The 17043-nt window shown below is 37.0% G+C and overlaps 1 protein-coding gene across 2 annotated transcripts in view; it reads left to right on the top strand.

The window, feature by feature from the left end:
• cpeb3 (cytoplasmic polyadenylation element binding protein 3) overlaps positions 1–17043 on the top strand; it is a 55196-nt gene that overhangs the window by 3128 nt on the left and 35025 nt on the right. For both annotated transcript variants that reach the window (XM_033980011.2, XM_033980010.2), the window contains one exon: positions 10439–10523. In XM_033980011.2, coding sequence (XP_033835902.1) covers positions 10439–10523 — 85 coding nt within the window. The remainder of the gene's footprint in view (positions 1–10438; positions 10524–17043) is intronic.

The raw sequence follows: 17043 nt of genomic DNA on the forward strand, positions 1-17043 counted from the left end.
AATGTCAATAGAGCCAACTCAATCTAATTATTACTTGACAGATACTGAACTAACACATTCTGAAGTGCGATAAACAATATAAACAATAGTATTGAGCCACTAACATAATAACCAATAAGCAGGATTATCTCAAAAAAATATTCTAAACCTACACTATTGTTTAAAAAAAAAAATATTGCAAAGACTTAAGTAGGATACACCTACAATGAGTCATAGAAGTTATGTATTAAACTCTCTACAGCTCAAATCATATCGTAGTACAGAAAAATAACAAAAAGTGCCCAACTATTGCAATAGTGACCCACGATAAATATTGTTCCATCTGTAAAATACTGAATGATCAGTCGATATAGCAATTATCGTGACAGGCTTAGAGCTTATATCATTAGAAGTTTGCCAATAGTATCATCAATATAAATGTGTGAGCGGTTCCTTGATGTAAAGTGATTTCAGAGCCTTGAAGGTGGAAAACGCTATATAAAAATCTAACCATCTACTATGACTATTTACAACTTTTTAATGAAGTGAAACGTATCTGTTGATGATGGTTAATTCTTGAGGGACAGATGTATCGATCTGAGCTCATTCATAAACAGAGTGTGAGTCAGCAGCATCTCGAAATAGACGAGCAACGCCTTTGACAAAGACGTGACGTGGTACAAAATCACTGCCCGTGCTGCCTAAAACTGCACTTTCAGGTACAGGGCTGTGCAGTTTAATGGAGATCCAATTAGGCCGGAACCATTTTGGAAAAATATCGAATTGCGATTTTTCTGACCAACATTGCGATTTTCGATTCATGTTTTAATAATAAGATTCTGTCCAAAGTTCACAATTTAATGTGTCCATGAGAATTGAGGAAAAAAGATGAACAGACAGACTAATACAAGAATCACCTTTTAGAACATGTTTGTACAGAGCTAAATTACAGGGTTAGCAGTTTTTATGCAAAATAAAACGGAATAGTTTTTTGTTTGTGGAGGAAATTATGGTATTGGAAGTTCAGTCTTTTGCAATTTGTTAATTGTGTTCACTCAAATTGTGATTTTGGTTCTATTCCGATTAATCTTGCAGCCTGAGATTAAATTGTTTTAAATCGTCAATGATCAGTTTTGAGTCTATGATCAGTCTTCAGTCAGTAAAGGTATGTTTTAGGAGCAGAGTCCAGGCTTTAACTTTAACTATTATCATGTTGAAGCTGAGGTACTCAACCTTAGTCTTGTGTTCAACTACATCTTATTTTTCTTCCAAAGTTGATACTGTAAAAAAAACATGCAAGTCTTGTCAAGGCATCTTAAGAAGAAAGTAACATATTCACTACTTTGTGAGCCTTAGCATTGCTTAACGCCCACTCCCTGGCGTTGGGGCGTTACCTTCAACAGCCTCGCTCCGGATTGGCTCTTTTGTCACTATGATACTCGCGGTTGGAATTCCTAATATGCAACTTGGCTCCAAATTCGCCCCTGTAACTGCTAACCTCGATGAGCTTCGTTTGATTGGAGCCAAACGCTATGAGTGACGTCACGCTCTCTTAGACCACTTCTTTATATAGTCTATGACCCATAAGTAAGCACCAAAAGTAGTGCTCTGATTGGCTGCGCATGGGTGGTCCAGTTTCACTTTTCTTTCTGAAAAAAAGCTGTTCTAAAGTCATGCACATGGCCAAAAATTCATGCATGTGGATATTAACAAAGGGTTTGTGGGAGCTAGGAACAAGCCTCCATCTTTCGTGTGTTGAAAATCAGGTTGCTACTCCACCTTTGAGCGGCACTGATTAAATGTCAGTCTTGTTTTTCTGCATAAAATTAAAGGTGCAGTATGTAACTTTTCTGATGGAGGGTCTGTCACCTGTTATTAATTAGTTAGGGATGTTTCACCATATGGCATTAAAGTTACCAATCTTGTATTTGTTCAATTTTGTGTGTTTAGAATATCTTGAAAAACATGCATTCTTACTATTTGTAGGCTTGCACAATAACACATTTTGAAGTGTGATATTTTGATGAAATAAATATTGTGTTAAAGTGATAATATTGAAATAAATTTATGCCACTGACACAATAACCCAACAGCAGATTTAAACCACAAAAACTATTCTAAATGTACAATATTATAAAAAAAAACCATCATGAGCAGCAATAAATAAATAGCATAATGAAACACGTTATTCAACACTTTACAGCTTAAATCTTATCATATAGCCAAAAATAAATAAATAAAATCCCAGTAGTGGGATATCGATATAGTAATTATTGTAACAGGCCTACATTTTTGTGATGCCTTAGCCTTGTGGCATCACCTTGTCTCTGTATAAACCATACTGTAGAACATCTCAATCACATCTCCATGGAGACAAGCAGATGGCGGACATGGGCCTGTCACGGTTAACAAATTTTAAGGTGCGACATATTACTGAAGAAAATATAGACGATAAATGATAATATTGAATCCTATTGAGGCACTGACACGATAATCCTAAAGCAAGACTTCCCCCAAAACTATACATAATTATTGTTAATTAACATGCAATAAATAAGTGAAACACTTAATGAGCTGTACAAGTTCTTTATTTAAACCTCTACAACTCAAATCTTATCATAGTACAGAAAAATAACAAAATGTTCCCCTAGATCGAAGTACCCATGATAAATATTGCTCCCCCAAAAATAATGGTAAATGGTCACATTTTTATATAGAGCTTATCCACCTTCAAAACACACAAGCGCTTTACATCAAGGAACCAGTCACACACACATTCATACACCAGTGCACGTAGACACTGGGGATGAGGTGAGTTAAGTGTCTTGCCCAAGGACACAACAACAGGATTCATCTGTGGGAGCTGGAATCACGACGCCAACCTGTGTGCCAGTGGATCTGAACACTGTTTATGTCAAGATTGGGATTCAAACCGCCAACGATCAGTGGAGAAACACTCATAATTGTATAATCACCATAAAATCCTTTAATAATGGCCTAAATTTTAATATTGTAGTGTACTCAGAACAGTAGGCTCCCTGTGTATCCCTGTACAGCACATGCTTGGGTCATGTGTTTGTCTATGTTTAGCAGCAACAGGAAAACAAACACGCAAAGGGAAGTCACACAGCGAAGTCTCACCCAGCCTGAGCCTAATAGGACCACTGTTTGGTCCTTTTAGGCTTGGTCAAAACATGGACCTCTACTCAAAATAGGAACAGACTAAGTGACATTTACATATGTTACAACACTGTTAATGCATCAGTCACTATTAGGGTTGTCAAAAGTATCAAAAGCAGATACTAATTGATGTTAAAACTAGTGTCGAAACGAGACACCCGTTTGAGCAGGTATACATATTTAAAGTCACATTCACAGGACAGAAACAAACCTTTCTTGAATAGACCACATATACCTGTACTTGGATGACTGACAGATCACAGAGATACAAGGCCACAAGGCAAAATAAAACAAAGTACTATTATTTAATGCTGAAAATCACATTCTATTGCCTAAAGAAAGAGTATTTTTTATTATTACTGTGGTATCAGAATCGGTATTGAGTATTGAGTCTGTATCACAATCGTTTGAAATTGTAGTATCGTGACACTCTAATTCTCGCAATTTTTTATAATATTGATGAATGGCGGTCATAGCTTGAACTTTTTTTAAAACCAGATGCCCTTCCAGTCTCCCATCGGCCATAGTGACATGTGAGCAATGTTCAAGTGTCTTGCCCAGAGACATAATGAGTACAGTTTGACAAGATTTGAACCTTGTGGGCGAAACTTAACCCACCGTGCTACTGTTAAATGGCGTCATTACTTTCTCCTGATGCATTAGGGTCATAACAGGACAAAAGAGTGAGTTCACTGAAGTTAGACTGAGCTGTACTTTAGCTGTGCTTGAGTCGCGGTCTCAAGAGCGTCTCAGTGAAGCCTCATGTTCCTCTGTCTCTGTTTACGTCAATAACCTCTTCAGCTTTAAGTGCCTCCTCGGGCTCTAGTGTTTGCACATCAACACATGGAGTCAGCAGGTCAGAGTCAGAGCCAGACACTGTGTGGAATATCAATTTGAAACCACTTTGCATTTTAATCTCACTTCTTTTATTTGATTTAGTTACACACATTTTTTCTCAATATCAAAAGTTCCCAATAGGATGATACTAAAATTTCTACTACTACAGAATAGACTCGATACTCATTACTGATTCTGTTACTACATTGATAATGAAAAACACTCTTTATTTAGACAATATAATGTGATTTTCAATATTAAATCATTGTGCTTTCTTTTATATTACCATGTGGCCTATATTGTCGTCCAGGTAGGTTTCATAGGGTTCCATATGTGCATACTTGTCTATGTGGACTTATACTTGTTCAGATACAGCTCAAGATCATTCTAAAGATATTCAGGAAAGGTTCATTGCTGTCTTATGACTTTAAAAAAAAATGAGTATCTAGTTTCTATATTAGTTTTAGTATCTGATGTTCAGTACTTTAGACAATCCTATTATGATCACAAGTCACACTGTTTGATGAATTTCTTATTAGTTTATCTAACATACTGTTTTGTCCTGTCACATTTATGTTTTAATATATATTTTACTATATACGTTGGATGGAATATAGAGTGTCTCAATTATGATTACATGTTCACCACACTAAAATGACTCTACTGGAACTAAACTAGGACTAAACTAGGACTAAACCAGGAATAAACCAGGACTAAACCAGGACTAGCACAGGACTAAACCAGGACTAAGCAAGGACTAAACCAGGACTAAACCAGGGGCAAAACTAGGGCAAAACCAGGGCAAAACCAGGAGTAGCACAGGAATAAACCAGGACTACGCAAGGACTACGCAAGGACTAAACCAGGACGAAACCAGGGCAAAACCAGGAGTAGCACAGGAATAAACCAGGACTACGCAAGGACTACGCAAGGACTAAACCAGGACGAAACCAGGGCAAAACCAGGACTAGCACAGGATTAAACCAAGACTAAACCAGGACTAGTACAGGACTAAACCAGGACTAGTTCAGGACTAAACCAGTGCCAAACCAGGACTAGCCTAAGCCTAAACCAGGGCTAAACCAGGGCTAAATCAGGACTAGCACAAGACCAAACCAAGTCTAGATCAAAACTAAACTGGGCTCAAACCAGGTTCAAACCAGGAACTCAACCATATATATGTGAATGTAAACAATATTATATCACTATTATTACATAGATGTGCATGATTCTTGTACGCAGTTGCAACATACAACATGTTCATTCGAAATGCATGACCAGGTTTCAAGCAAAAGATTAATTATTAACTGAGGCCAATTAGTTATTAATTATGGACAGACCACACACTGGGAGCCATGGGAAATAGAATACTTTTAACTATTGACATTAAAGAGGTACCAATTTAGTTTAGTATGATTATTCAATTATTTTTTAATTAGTTTAAAATGATATATACTTGAATGAAAAAAACAACCTGCTCATTAAATTCAAAACAAAATTAGATGTTTTGGGAATTTAAAATATGTTAGTAAGAGAAACTTCCCACTGCATATATATTTTTTCTTACACTATTACCACACCATTCAAAAGATGTAATATTTTCAAATGAGGTTCACCAGATTCAAGAGAAAATTCATTTTAAGGCTGAACAATTTGGGGAAAAATACTTAATTGTGATTCAAATTAGATTTGTAATAATGGGATTCTGTTCAAACAGAAACAGAACAGAAACAGAAACAGAAGAACTGGCAAAAAAAAATAAAAATAATAATATTTAAAAAATAATAATAATAATATTAATATTGATGTTGTTGTTTGTGGAGGAAATTATGGTACTTTAAAAACTCCCCCCTTTGTGATTTGTAATTGTGCCCATTCAAATTCTGATTTAAATTGGATTGTGATAAATTTTGCAGCCCTAATTCATTTTGTGTTCAGAGCTACAAACTGGGTTAAAATGTATTTTCCCCAGCCTTCTTGCTCTCCTTGCTTAGTTTCTGGTTGTGGTTGTAATTTTCACCCTGGTGCGGTGCACTTAGTGGGCTGATGTCAGAGGAGTTATCATGGGGCTGTGAGGTCAAACCACTGTTTACTCTGAGAGGCCTGACCAGAGCTGACCAGAGCAACATAACCTAAAATGAAGGCCATGTCATATATTCTATTCTCGTTTTTCATTATGGCCAAATTCTCAATTGTGATTACATGTTCACTATACTAAAATGTCAGACTTGATTTAGTTACTACGGAATAGACTCTGATACTACGCTGATAATATATAACACTTTTTAGGTAAATACAAGTACATTTTTTATATTACCATGTGGCCTTATATCCATGTAATCCCGTAGTTGTCTAAGTATGTTCCATATTCGTCCATATTAGTTGTGATCTGTGGTCTTATAATAGTTTTGATACAGCTCAGGGTCATTCTAAAGCTGTTCAGAAAAGGTTCATTTCTGCCCTGTGTATGTGATTTTTTAGCATCAATACTTGTTCAAATGAGTATCTACTTTCGATACTAGTTTTAGCATCGATTAGTATCAGATTTTCTATCTTTTTGACACTCGTAGTTGATGACTCAGAGTCTCAGACATATTATTAAAACTACAATACTCTATGTAACATGTTGGATGCTGACCTGGATCTGCCCTACCCTAAAAGCAAACTAAGGAGCTGCATATGGCCAAAAAAATCAGGGGGAGGACATCCACACCCCCTGTCCAATCCCTTTTTTTTCCCCCACATGTTCAGGTGGCTGCACAGTTAGTGAATATGGTTACAGTTGAGTGCCATGTTTTGAAATGTGAACCATCAATAGTTAAGTTCGAGTGGCAGTGAAGTGGCTGGAGTCTCTAAGTTTTGCGTAGGACTTCCTGAAGCTTTGGACCAGCACTGTGTGACCCACTAACACTGACCTCATATCAGTAATATATGTGCGCTGTCATGACCCTGTGGAGAGGTCCAGAGCAGTAAATGAAGAGGTGTATAATTTGACAAACTGGAGGTAAACGCCAGGGCAGCGAGCCAGATTAAAAGGGTGTAGTTGTTCAGTCATTCAATCTGAGCTGTTTCTCACTCCACTATTTGATTGTATTGGTTTTATTTAATTTGTATTTTTTGTGTGTGTATTTTTCCTTTCTCATAAGCAGACGTATTTGTTTGATATGGACAAACCAAGCATGTCCCTGATTGGCTTATCCACCTGTCAATCACACCAAAACCTATGTCTGGACTACACATCTTTATAAAGTATTTGGAAGGTTACCCAGAGGAACAGGTTGAAGGATGGGTCAAATACATTATACAAATAGAAAATATTCACTATACTAAGATCCTACGTGTAGTACCATTATAATAAATCCATGTGTAAGTTGGTAGGCTGTGCACGTACCTCCTGCGGTATTCAAACTCAGCCCAATATATAAACTACCCATTTCACAAAGCCTTTCCAGTTCCCCCTCTGAGCTGTTCTTGTGGTAGCACTTCTGAGCAGACTGTCTTCATTAGGAGCAGGTATTTGGCTGTTTAAGTTTCTGTCTGTTTTCAATCACACTCACTTTTAATGCCATATTTTTACGGCCTTACAGAAGGATGAGCTGACGTAAGTGTATCTACGGAGGCTGAAAGGAAATATATTGTGATTACATTGCAATTTATGTTAAGTTTTATAGATTTACATGTAGTGGATACTGTGAATGTCGACAGAAACAATTCTTGGCCGACTAAAGCCATGCTCTGCAGATTGATTATGTATGTCTATGTATCTGACCCAGACTGCACTTACAAAACTACATCTGCATGGGACTTCATGTAAAAGCAAATATTTATCTAGGAAAACTTGTGAAAGATGACTTTAATCTTCTTTTTTTACATAAATCTGATCTTCAGGTAACTTCCCTGTTCTGCTGTTTTCACATAAAAATTCTTATAATCTAAATAAAATGATTAGTATTTTGGTCAATTAATCAATCAATCAATCAATCAACGTTTATTTATAGAGCACTTTACAACACTCAAGGTGACCAAAGTGCTTCCCAGTAAAATCAAATTAAAACAAGTTAAAATCATACTAAACAATTAAGAGCCCATCAAATAAATTCATCGACTAAACGACTAAAGGCCTACAGACGTTAAAACTATACGATTTTCATGAACAACAAATTGAGAGTTACATGGTAAATAGTCAAATTTTTATACACTGCTTTTCCACCTTGAAGGCACTAAAGGGACTGTCGACAAAAACTGCCTTTCCACCCTTTAAGCACAGTCGTTTATCCCAATAGAAGCACTCACCACTCACACACATTCACACAGTGTACACACACACACTGGGGGCCAGGTGGGCTAAGTGTATTTCCCAAGTACACAACGACAGTATTCATTTGGGATTCATGCAATATTCATTTATTTACTCGTTTTTTTAAATTGATAAAATTCATGCATTTTTTACTGTGAGCAGGGTCGCCTCTTCGCAGATCTGACCTGCTGGTGTTACCCTCTTGCCTCCATGGAAATAGATTCATTTAATGTCATACTATGGAAAAATAGCTTCACAGAGGCAAGCAGGCAGCATACACTCCATTAGAAAAGTTACATAGTACACCTTTAAGGCCTTACAACAACAAAAAAACACTTTTACCTTTTGTCATTAATCTTTAAATAAACCGCTACTTTTCTCACAATAATTGTAACACCAAAACGTCAGATCGTGTCACTGCTACTGGACCCTGAGCGCAGCATATTTTAGTGTTTATGTTGGTATGCAGTGAGCAGATTTTTATCTCGTTCAAACAGAGAGGGGAAGAGGGGGGAGGAAGGGGGAGGAAGGGGGGTTTGTTCTTTTGAATGCTCGGCCAGAGAGACAATGGTTCTGATCTGTAACAAAGTACTTGGCTCCATAGTAGAATTTAGTGCACATGATATTCATAGTGTTGGGGTGGACGGAATAAAAATACTAAATAAGTAAATAAAAATGTATCTTTTCCACTTTAGTTCCAATATTGAAGTCAGCCTAAAAATACTAACTCAGCACAGTTGGCAGTATATTTATAGTTTATTTCTTTTATCCACGGGTTTCATAATAATAAAATATCAGGACCGTTGTCATAGCAATTGACAATTCAAGACAAAATATTAGATCTTTTGAACTGTCAACCATTCTCAAAATAGCACTATGTAAGAGAAAACCGAAACCCATGAACAGGTGACATTATTATTACAATTTAAAAGATATACTATTTTGTTTTAAATTGTTAATTGCTATGGCAACGATCCATTTTTGTATCATTCTGAAACCCATGGATAGATTACTAGGTTACTGGTACTGTACATACATTAATGGTCTTACTGACATTTTTACTAGCAAATAAAGTGCTTTGCTTTGTCTGTTGTTCCCCATCAATACGCCCGCTCAGTCTTGTTGCCGGGTTAGGAGCTGTTACACGCTGATATTGCCCAAACTCTGGGCAATGCCTTAGTGAGAATTTCACCCGCAAAATGTGTTTAGATATGTGCAGTCTGGGATATCTCTGCTGTCTCTTCTCTGTTCACATTTTCAATTTTAATACTTGTCTGTGTCTTGTCAAATGTATTAGTGTATTTGAGAAAAAGTTCTAGTTTTTAATCATTCATTTGTGATAACACTGCTTAGTAACTCTCTGGTCATGATTTTCAGTTGTTTATAGGCACCATTTTGAGAACTTTTTAGGCAAGACAGGCAAGATATTCATATAGCACAAGTCATACACAAAGTAATCTAAAGTGCTTTGCAGAATAAGAAAAACATTAAAATGCAATAAATAATCACCATAGGGTTAAAAGATAGAATAGTAAGAATACTCAGATGTATAGTAAAGGACTAGTGTTGAAACTAGAAACATGTTTGAACAATAATTGATACTGAAAATAAATCACACAAATAGGACAAAATGTGACATTTGCTGAAAAGTTGTAGAAAAAAAATCTATATCAAGACAAGTATGAGATCACATGGTAATATTAAAGAAACTACTAATACTTTGTGATGAAAAATATTAGATCAGAATGAAGTATCAAGACGTACAGTATCGTTATGTGTGAGTACTTATGCTGGTGTGTATGTGAAACTGTCTAAGTGTTTATAGGGTTTTCTCATCAACATTTCGTTGCATCTTTGTGTTCATTTGTACATGATAAAAAAATCTTAATCTAATCTAGTATCAAAATCGAGTTTGAAATGTTACTGCTGACACTGTAACAACACCAGTGACGATGGTGCAGATGTTTTGATAACTGTGAAACCCATGGCCAGTATTCTGCCAAGACTCTCAATCTTTGACAGATTTAAACCAATATCTGTCAAATCTTTTTGGAACATTTTCTCAGTTCATATTTTTCATCATGTGTATTATTTCTGCTCTGAATGAACCTCTGCTGATCCTCTGCTCCCTGTTTTGTTTTTCAGGATCGTAATCGTCCGTTTGACGCCTTCAGTTTGCACTCTCTGGGGAACTCTCTCATGGACATGATCAGGACAGACCACGAGAAAGGTAAACAACAGCACAATATATCATTTTAATATTGTTTTTATCGAGGTTTGATATACACAATGACATTAGTCTTTCTCAAAATGTTCACACCAATTAAATCTTAAGAAATGATGTGGGTTTTGTGCACTACCAGGACTAAACCAGGGCCATATCAGACAGACAACAGGACTAAAATCATGTTAAGTTGTAATGCTCAGAGGTCGGATTTTTCAAACTACGACTTGTAAATTTACACTGGAACACCCCACAGTCAGAATTCCCATTTGGAAACATTTCAGAACCCCAGGCTGCCTCGGAGTTAAAAAATCCAACATGGCTGCTCTCTGCGTTCTTCACTATTCAACAGTTAAATTATTGATCGTACTTGTGTTATTTCCTTTTAGTTGCTCCCTACTGTCCATCTGCTGCTGTGAACCTCGTCCTGCATCCACTGAGCCTCTGCAGTTATAAATACACTGTTATGCTCCGTTGTGCTGAGGGATACATGGAGCTAATGATAACAAAAGCAAAAATTCACTCTCAAACGTAGATTTGAAAGTAACGAATGTAATAAAAGTAACAAATGTAATTACCTTGTGAGGTCACTAGGTAAGGTCATGTAAGTGCTCCTTTGTGTCCATACACCTTTAGTGAGCTTCATTTTAACGCTCAAATCGTCTTCCCCCAGATTCATATTAACTTTGAAACAAGCAGCTATTGTTTGAGCCTCATTTTAACTGCCTTAAAAAGTGAAGACAGACAGATAAATCACTCAGCTGATATATCTGTCTGACATTTGGACTTTTTAGCGTATCTTCTATCTGTTTAAATCTCCAGCATAGGCCGATATTTTGTGTTGGTTAATTTGCTGCCTAAAAAATAGACATAAACTTTTATTTGAATTATTTTTATATGAAGAGATCGCAGCACAAAATGCGACAACACAGCAAAAGAAGGAGCTTGGGGGGAGTTTGTAGTAAATTTAAATAGCATCATTTGGGGGAAATAATCTAAATTGGCCCAAAAGATCAGCAGAGCTTATTAGCCATCGGTTGCTCTGGATTCTGAACAATCGGTATCGGCCATGATCTTTAGTCAAAAGAAAACAAGGAAGAATTGGTTTGATGTGTTTTCCATACGTGTGCTACCAATCCTGAGGTGTCTAATGGCTGTTCAAAAAACCTTAGGGCAAAATCGTGGTTTAACAAATATGTTTTCTTTCAGCTGCATTAGTAGCAAATGGTCATACGTAGAAATTCCATATACTACGTGGATTTGGTCACACCTTCTCTCTCTGTGAGTCACCGTCTCCTCTCTGCAGAACCTTATAAGGCTTTTGGGATGTATGTTTTGGTCTCGTGAGTACTGTAAACCTGTCCCAGGCTGGATCCAGACTTGGTCCAGACCAGGATCAGACCCGGATCTTCCAGTTCTGTTTAGGGTCCTCCTGTTTAACAATGGAAACACGAGTGAAGAGGTCTGGAAAGAGCAGAGCATGTCATCTCCTCTCAGCCATAAAATCTGTTTTCTTAATCCAGTTTACTCAGCCCTATCCTTTTAAGAGTTTAAGAATGGTGAAAAAATAGGACTGCCGCCATAGAGATTAACAATTTAAAACTAAATATTATATTTTTTGAATGGAAAAAAGTCTTTAAAGTTATCTGGCATATAACAGGAAGCTGAAACCCATGAATATCTAAAACATAATGTCATTTCCCCATCAGTTAAGACATAAAATTGTCCATTAAATTTACGATTTAATGGACAATTGTGGTATGTTTAATGCCAATAAGAAGATGGGTTATTTTTTATTCAATGCATTTGTTTTTATTATGTTGGCACTTATATTTTAGCTAATGTACTTTTGATAGAGGCAGAAAACTAACCATTCCACATTGATCATTTCAACTTTTAGCTTTCAAATTTTAAGTAAATCAAGATCCATTGATTTGAAAGGGTCAATATTATTAGTCAAGTCTCGGTCAGTAAAAATATGTGATTTGGAGCAGACTTCAGACTTTGGAGGGACTTTTGTTTTTGTTTCGAAGGGTATTGATTAAACCTCGGTCTTGTTTATGTCATAAAGTTAATACTGGAGTGACTGGACGATATGTTTTTTCCTCATATTGATCCATCTCTTTCGATTCTGTTTATTTTCTTCTTTTCAAAAACAAAATTAACATTACTTTCCGTATTGGGATTGACAAAAAGTAGTAATTTTTCCCCCTCCATTAAATAGATGCAAGCAAATCATTGACAGTTAGACATGACTGACTCTTGATCTCAGTTAAAATGTGATTAATTACCCAGCCCTAATTGGAAGTTTTAATTATAAAATATATATATTGAAAATTGAAATTAGAATTTTCATGTTTTGTTTTGTTTTTCGCTAATACTTTAATTAAAAAAAAAACACATTATATATTACCAATCCCTTTGCTGTAATCAAATCTAGCACATACTTCTAATTCCCCATTGATCCCATAACAGTCTTGTTTGAACTCACAGACCTGGTTTAGTTTTCGTCCACTTGACCCCGCCCACATTTACTCCATCTCTCACATTTCTCACATACTTTTCATTGTGTTGTTTTCTGTGTGTGGCTCTGTGAGTTTGTGTTGGAGTTTTATGACAGGCACGTGCTGAGAGAGAGGGAGGGAGAGTAAGAGAGAGAGAAGACTAGACGGGGAGGGAAAAGGAGGGAAGAAAAGAGAGAAGGAGGGGTAAGAGAAGAGAGAGAGAGGGGGGGGAGAATGGGGACACAGAGAGAGAGGGAGGCAGGGAGGAAGAGAGGGGGAGGATAGAAAGAGGAAAGCGGGAAATAGGAGCAAGTGCGAGGGGGAGGGAGAAAAGACAGAGAAGGGGGAGATGGGGGAGAGAAGTGGGAGAAGAAAGGGGAGAGCGGAGGAGACACTAGAAAAGACATTTTGAATTTTTAGACTATTTTTGTACCCCTGTTTTCTATGAACAAAGATGAATGGACAAAATGACGAATTACTCAAATATTATGGCCACACCTCCTTGTCTAAGCCTCGTCACATCTCAGAAGCTCAACAGGGCTGGGCCTGGTTAGTACACAGATGGGACACTACTTGAAATACCAGATGCCACGGTGGGGCGCCAGTAGCAAAACTGTTGTCGTGTCCTTAGGCAAGACACTTCACCCACATTGTCTAATCTGAATGTGGCGTGTGCGTTAGCGTTGATGATGGACGGAGGGGCCGATGGCACAAATTGGCAGCCTCGCCTCTGTCAGTCTGCCCCATGGCATTTGTGGCTGCAGTAGTATCTTACCACCACCGAGTATGGAGTGGATGAATAATGCACGAAACTGTGAAGCACTTCTGAGTGTCTGGAAAAGCTCTATATAACACTCATGCATTATCATTATTATTATTATTAACGTAAGCACAACTTTAAAAAAACAAACCCAGCCTTTTTCGAGTTGGGCCGGTTGGTGAGACTTGTGTTATTTGTTACATACCAACTGAATGACACACATATTATGGGATTATGGATTTACCAATTCAGTGTAATATATTTTGTTATGGTTAAGGTAAGGTAGACTTTAATGTCTGTAAAAGGAGATTTGCCCTCTGCATTCTACCTGAAATGTTACATAGTGAACCTTTAAGCTGTTTTTACTCTATATCTGGACCATTACTGAGTATACTGTCTCTCGCTGCCCTATCTTGGTCCAAAGTCTGTGTGACAGCTGTCCTCGTGCTCATGGTTAATAAGCGTGTGATCAGTATCAGTGTGAGGGATGCCCTGCGTTTTAAAACGACTGTAATTATGGCCACTTAGATTAGATATGTGTGTATATAACATTAGCACAGAGCCACATGAGCAACGCACCAGACTGCAGTGTGTGTGGGGAAAATGGGACCTCAGAGCATGACCGGGCAAATCCCACACATACGAAACAAGTCCAGGCATGTTTCTTTAGAATAATGATCTAACCAGTGTACACAAATTATATAACAATGGATAATACAACTGGAATTCTGTCCTCACAAAGCGTTCCAAGCACAGTATGGTCTTTTTCCCTTATAGATTTATTTTTCTGTCTTTGACCCAGATATGTGTAATTATCATTTTTGTTGATAATTATTAAGAAGGGCTGAATTCAACAAATGACAAATATATAATGACAAATATAGACTGTAATTGGTCAAATATAGGCTGTAAAATGGTTCCCAAGTTAATGTGATTGCCTCGATATTTGACTTATTTATAACTACTATTACAGAAATGTAAGCAGGGGCATTGGACCGGGGCAGTATGTAATGCGGGCCCCCCAAGATGATTTTTACCTAGGCCCCAGAACTTGGTGCTACACCCCTGAATGTAAGGGTTTGATTTCTGTAAACTTTGACATATTCTCCTATAGTTAGATTTAGTTTGAAGACGTAATCAGTTGACATGAGTTTATTGTCTGTGGGTTTAGGGTAATCACTTGATAACTGTGAGAACTTTGGTCTTGTTATGATTGTGCTGGCTGGAGGTAGGTGGGTTCATAGGGAAGTGTTACGGAAGAAAACATGAGCTAAGAAAACATAATGAGTTACCACGAGCAGTAAAAGCAACACCTGATTTTGCAATATATAACATGGAACGAAGGTGACATTTTGTTTAATGTCAAGATAAGTATATGTTACGTGTTACGTGTCTGTGCATGTATTTCAATTTCCTTTTGCCCAAAAATACCATTATTTTGTTTTTAATTGCTAAAGGGTCCATATTATGCTATTGTATTTTCTGATCTATGTTATAAAGTTGTTTCCTCATCACAAATACACCTGGAGTTGTGTTTTGTTTCATTCACTCATGTGCAATGTGCAATGGGTATACTTAGAGTGCTTCTCTCAAACAGAAAGCATCTTGTTCCACCTTGTGATGTCATGTGGTAATACAGGAAATACTCCAGTGTGTTTTTAAACTCCATATAACTTCACATTTGGATAATTTCAGCTCTGGAAATTCCCATCTCTACTAAACAAAAGGTAAAAGGAGCTGTTAAATTGAAAACTACTGCTTCATGACATCACAAGGTGGAACAGAGCATTTTGAGCTTTGGAGATGTAGATACGCTGATAATAAAGGATTACTCAAACATGTGTGAATGAAACAAAACACAATTCAGGAGGTAACAACATTCTACCTTTAATGTGGGGATGGTTCTCTGTTTTCTTCTCTGAAAGCCAAGTTTGTCCTCAGCATTTGACCCATCCTCCAGTGTCTCTGAGGTTAAACCTGACACGAGTAGTCTGACCACAGTAATGAGCCTAGTGACCCTTGCGCTAGGTTTGGTCAGGAGTACCTAGCTGGAGGATTAGTGTATTGTGCAAGTTTTATGTTTACGGAGAGACCAGAATACCCAGTGGAAACTCATCCAGACGTGGGGTGGACAAACAGTTTCCAACTTTGACCGTAACTGAAGACCCTATTTATAAGGCATAGTAGTCATATATTACATCATATCACTAATAAAATAGTTTAGTTTAATATTAATATTACACAGTATCTATCAATGGAAAATGATCCAAAGAATTGTTTTAACTTTCTGGTGATGTTACGCTGTGTCACTTTAATATCTGTGTACTTTGTGTCAGTGTAACCTTGCTTATAAACTATGCAAATTGAGTTTTTGCCTAAATTCACTTGTTTTGCTCGAGGTTCATTTCATGCTAAAATTCGCCAAATAAATTGGTTTGAAAATGTTACTTGTGTGCATTACGATTGAGAGAATAACTTTCAAAGGGTTTTTTAATGAGTTTTGTCACCTCTCCGTCTCTGTGCTAAAAATAGAAAGTGCATTACCTCCACAGTGGGCCAGTCTCCAGCCCAGGGCCAAACACCAGTTGTATTTTCATAAAATTTCTTTCCGGCCTTTGCACAAAACGCTGCTGCAGGTCACACCCACGCACCTCTAATAACTTCTGCTGCTTTTAGTGCTTTAGCCTGTTAGCAGTTTCAGAGTTTAAAGTGAATTTAAAGTGCATATGACAGGTTTTCATGTTTTTTAAATTACTACTTGGTTCGGGATAGTACCTGTGGTAAATATTAGTAGTTCTGCTTCAGTTAAGTGTCAGTTTGTGGAAAAAAGTTGAAAAGAAACAGAAGAAATACAGGAAGTGGCACTGAGTTCTAAAGGGACTATTTACTGAAAAGGAAGGCATTTTTCTGATAGTTTAAACCTTCATTTAACAAAATAAAGGTGTACATTATTTACATTATGGTTGCTACTCATGGCATATCTGCTGTCTCCAACCAGGAAATACATTCAAAAATTTAACTAAAACAAAAAAACAAAACAAAAACAAAACTAGAAGCCAAGAATTATAGCAAAAACTTAAATACAATGACGTTAACTACAGTATGCTGTAAAGAAAATAGTTGTCCAACTTATTTGCATTTAATGTGGAACAAGTCGAAACAAAACATGATGTGTGCAGGTGTTGTACAGTGAGATGAGAAATAATAAAATGTTGCACATGAACAAAAAGGTTTCAAGGTGACGTGGCTGTCTGTGAGATCC

The sequence above is a fragment of the Periophthalmus magnuspinnatus genome, chromosome 15, assembly GCF_009829125.3.
Source record: "Periophthalmus magnuspinnatus isolate fPerMag1 chromosome 15, fPerMag1.2.pri, whole genome shotgun sequence".
Classification (NCBI taxonomy): Eukaryota; Metazoa; Chordata; class Actinopteri; order Gobiiformes; family Gobiidae; genus Periophthalmus; species Periophthalmus magnuspinnatus.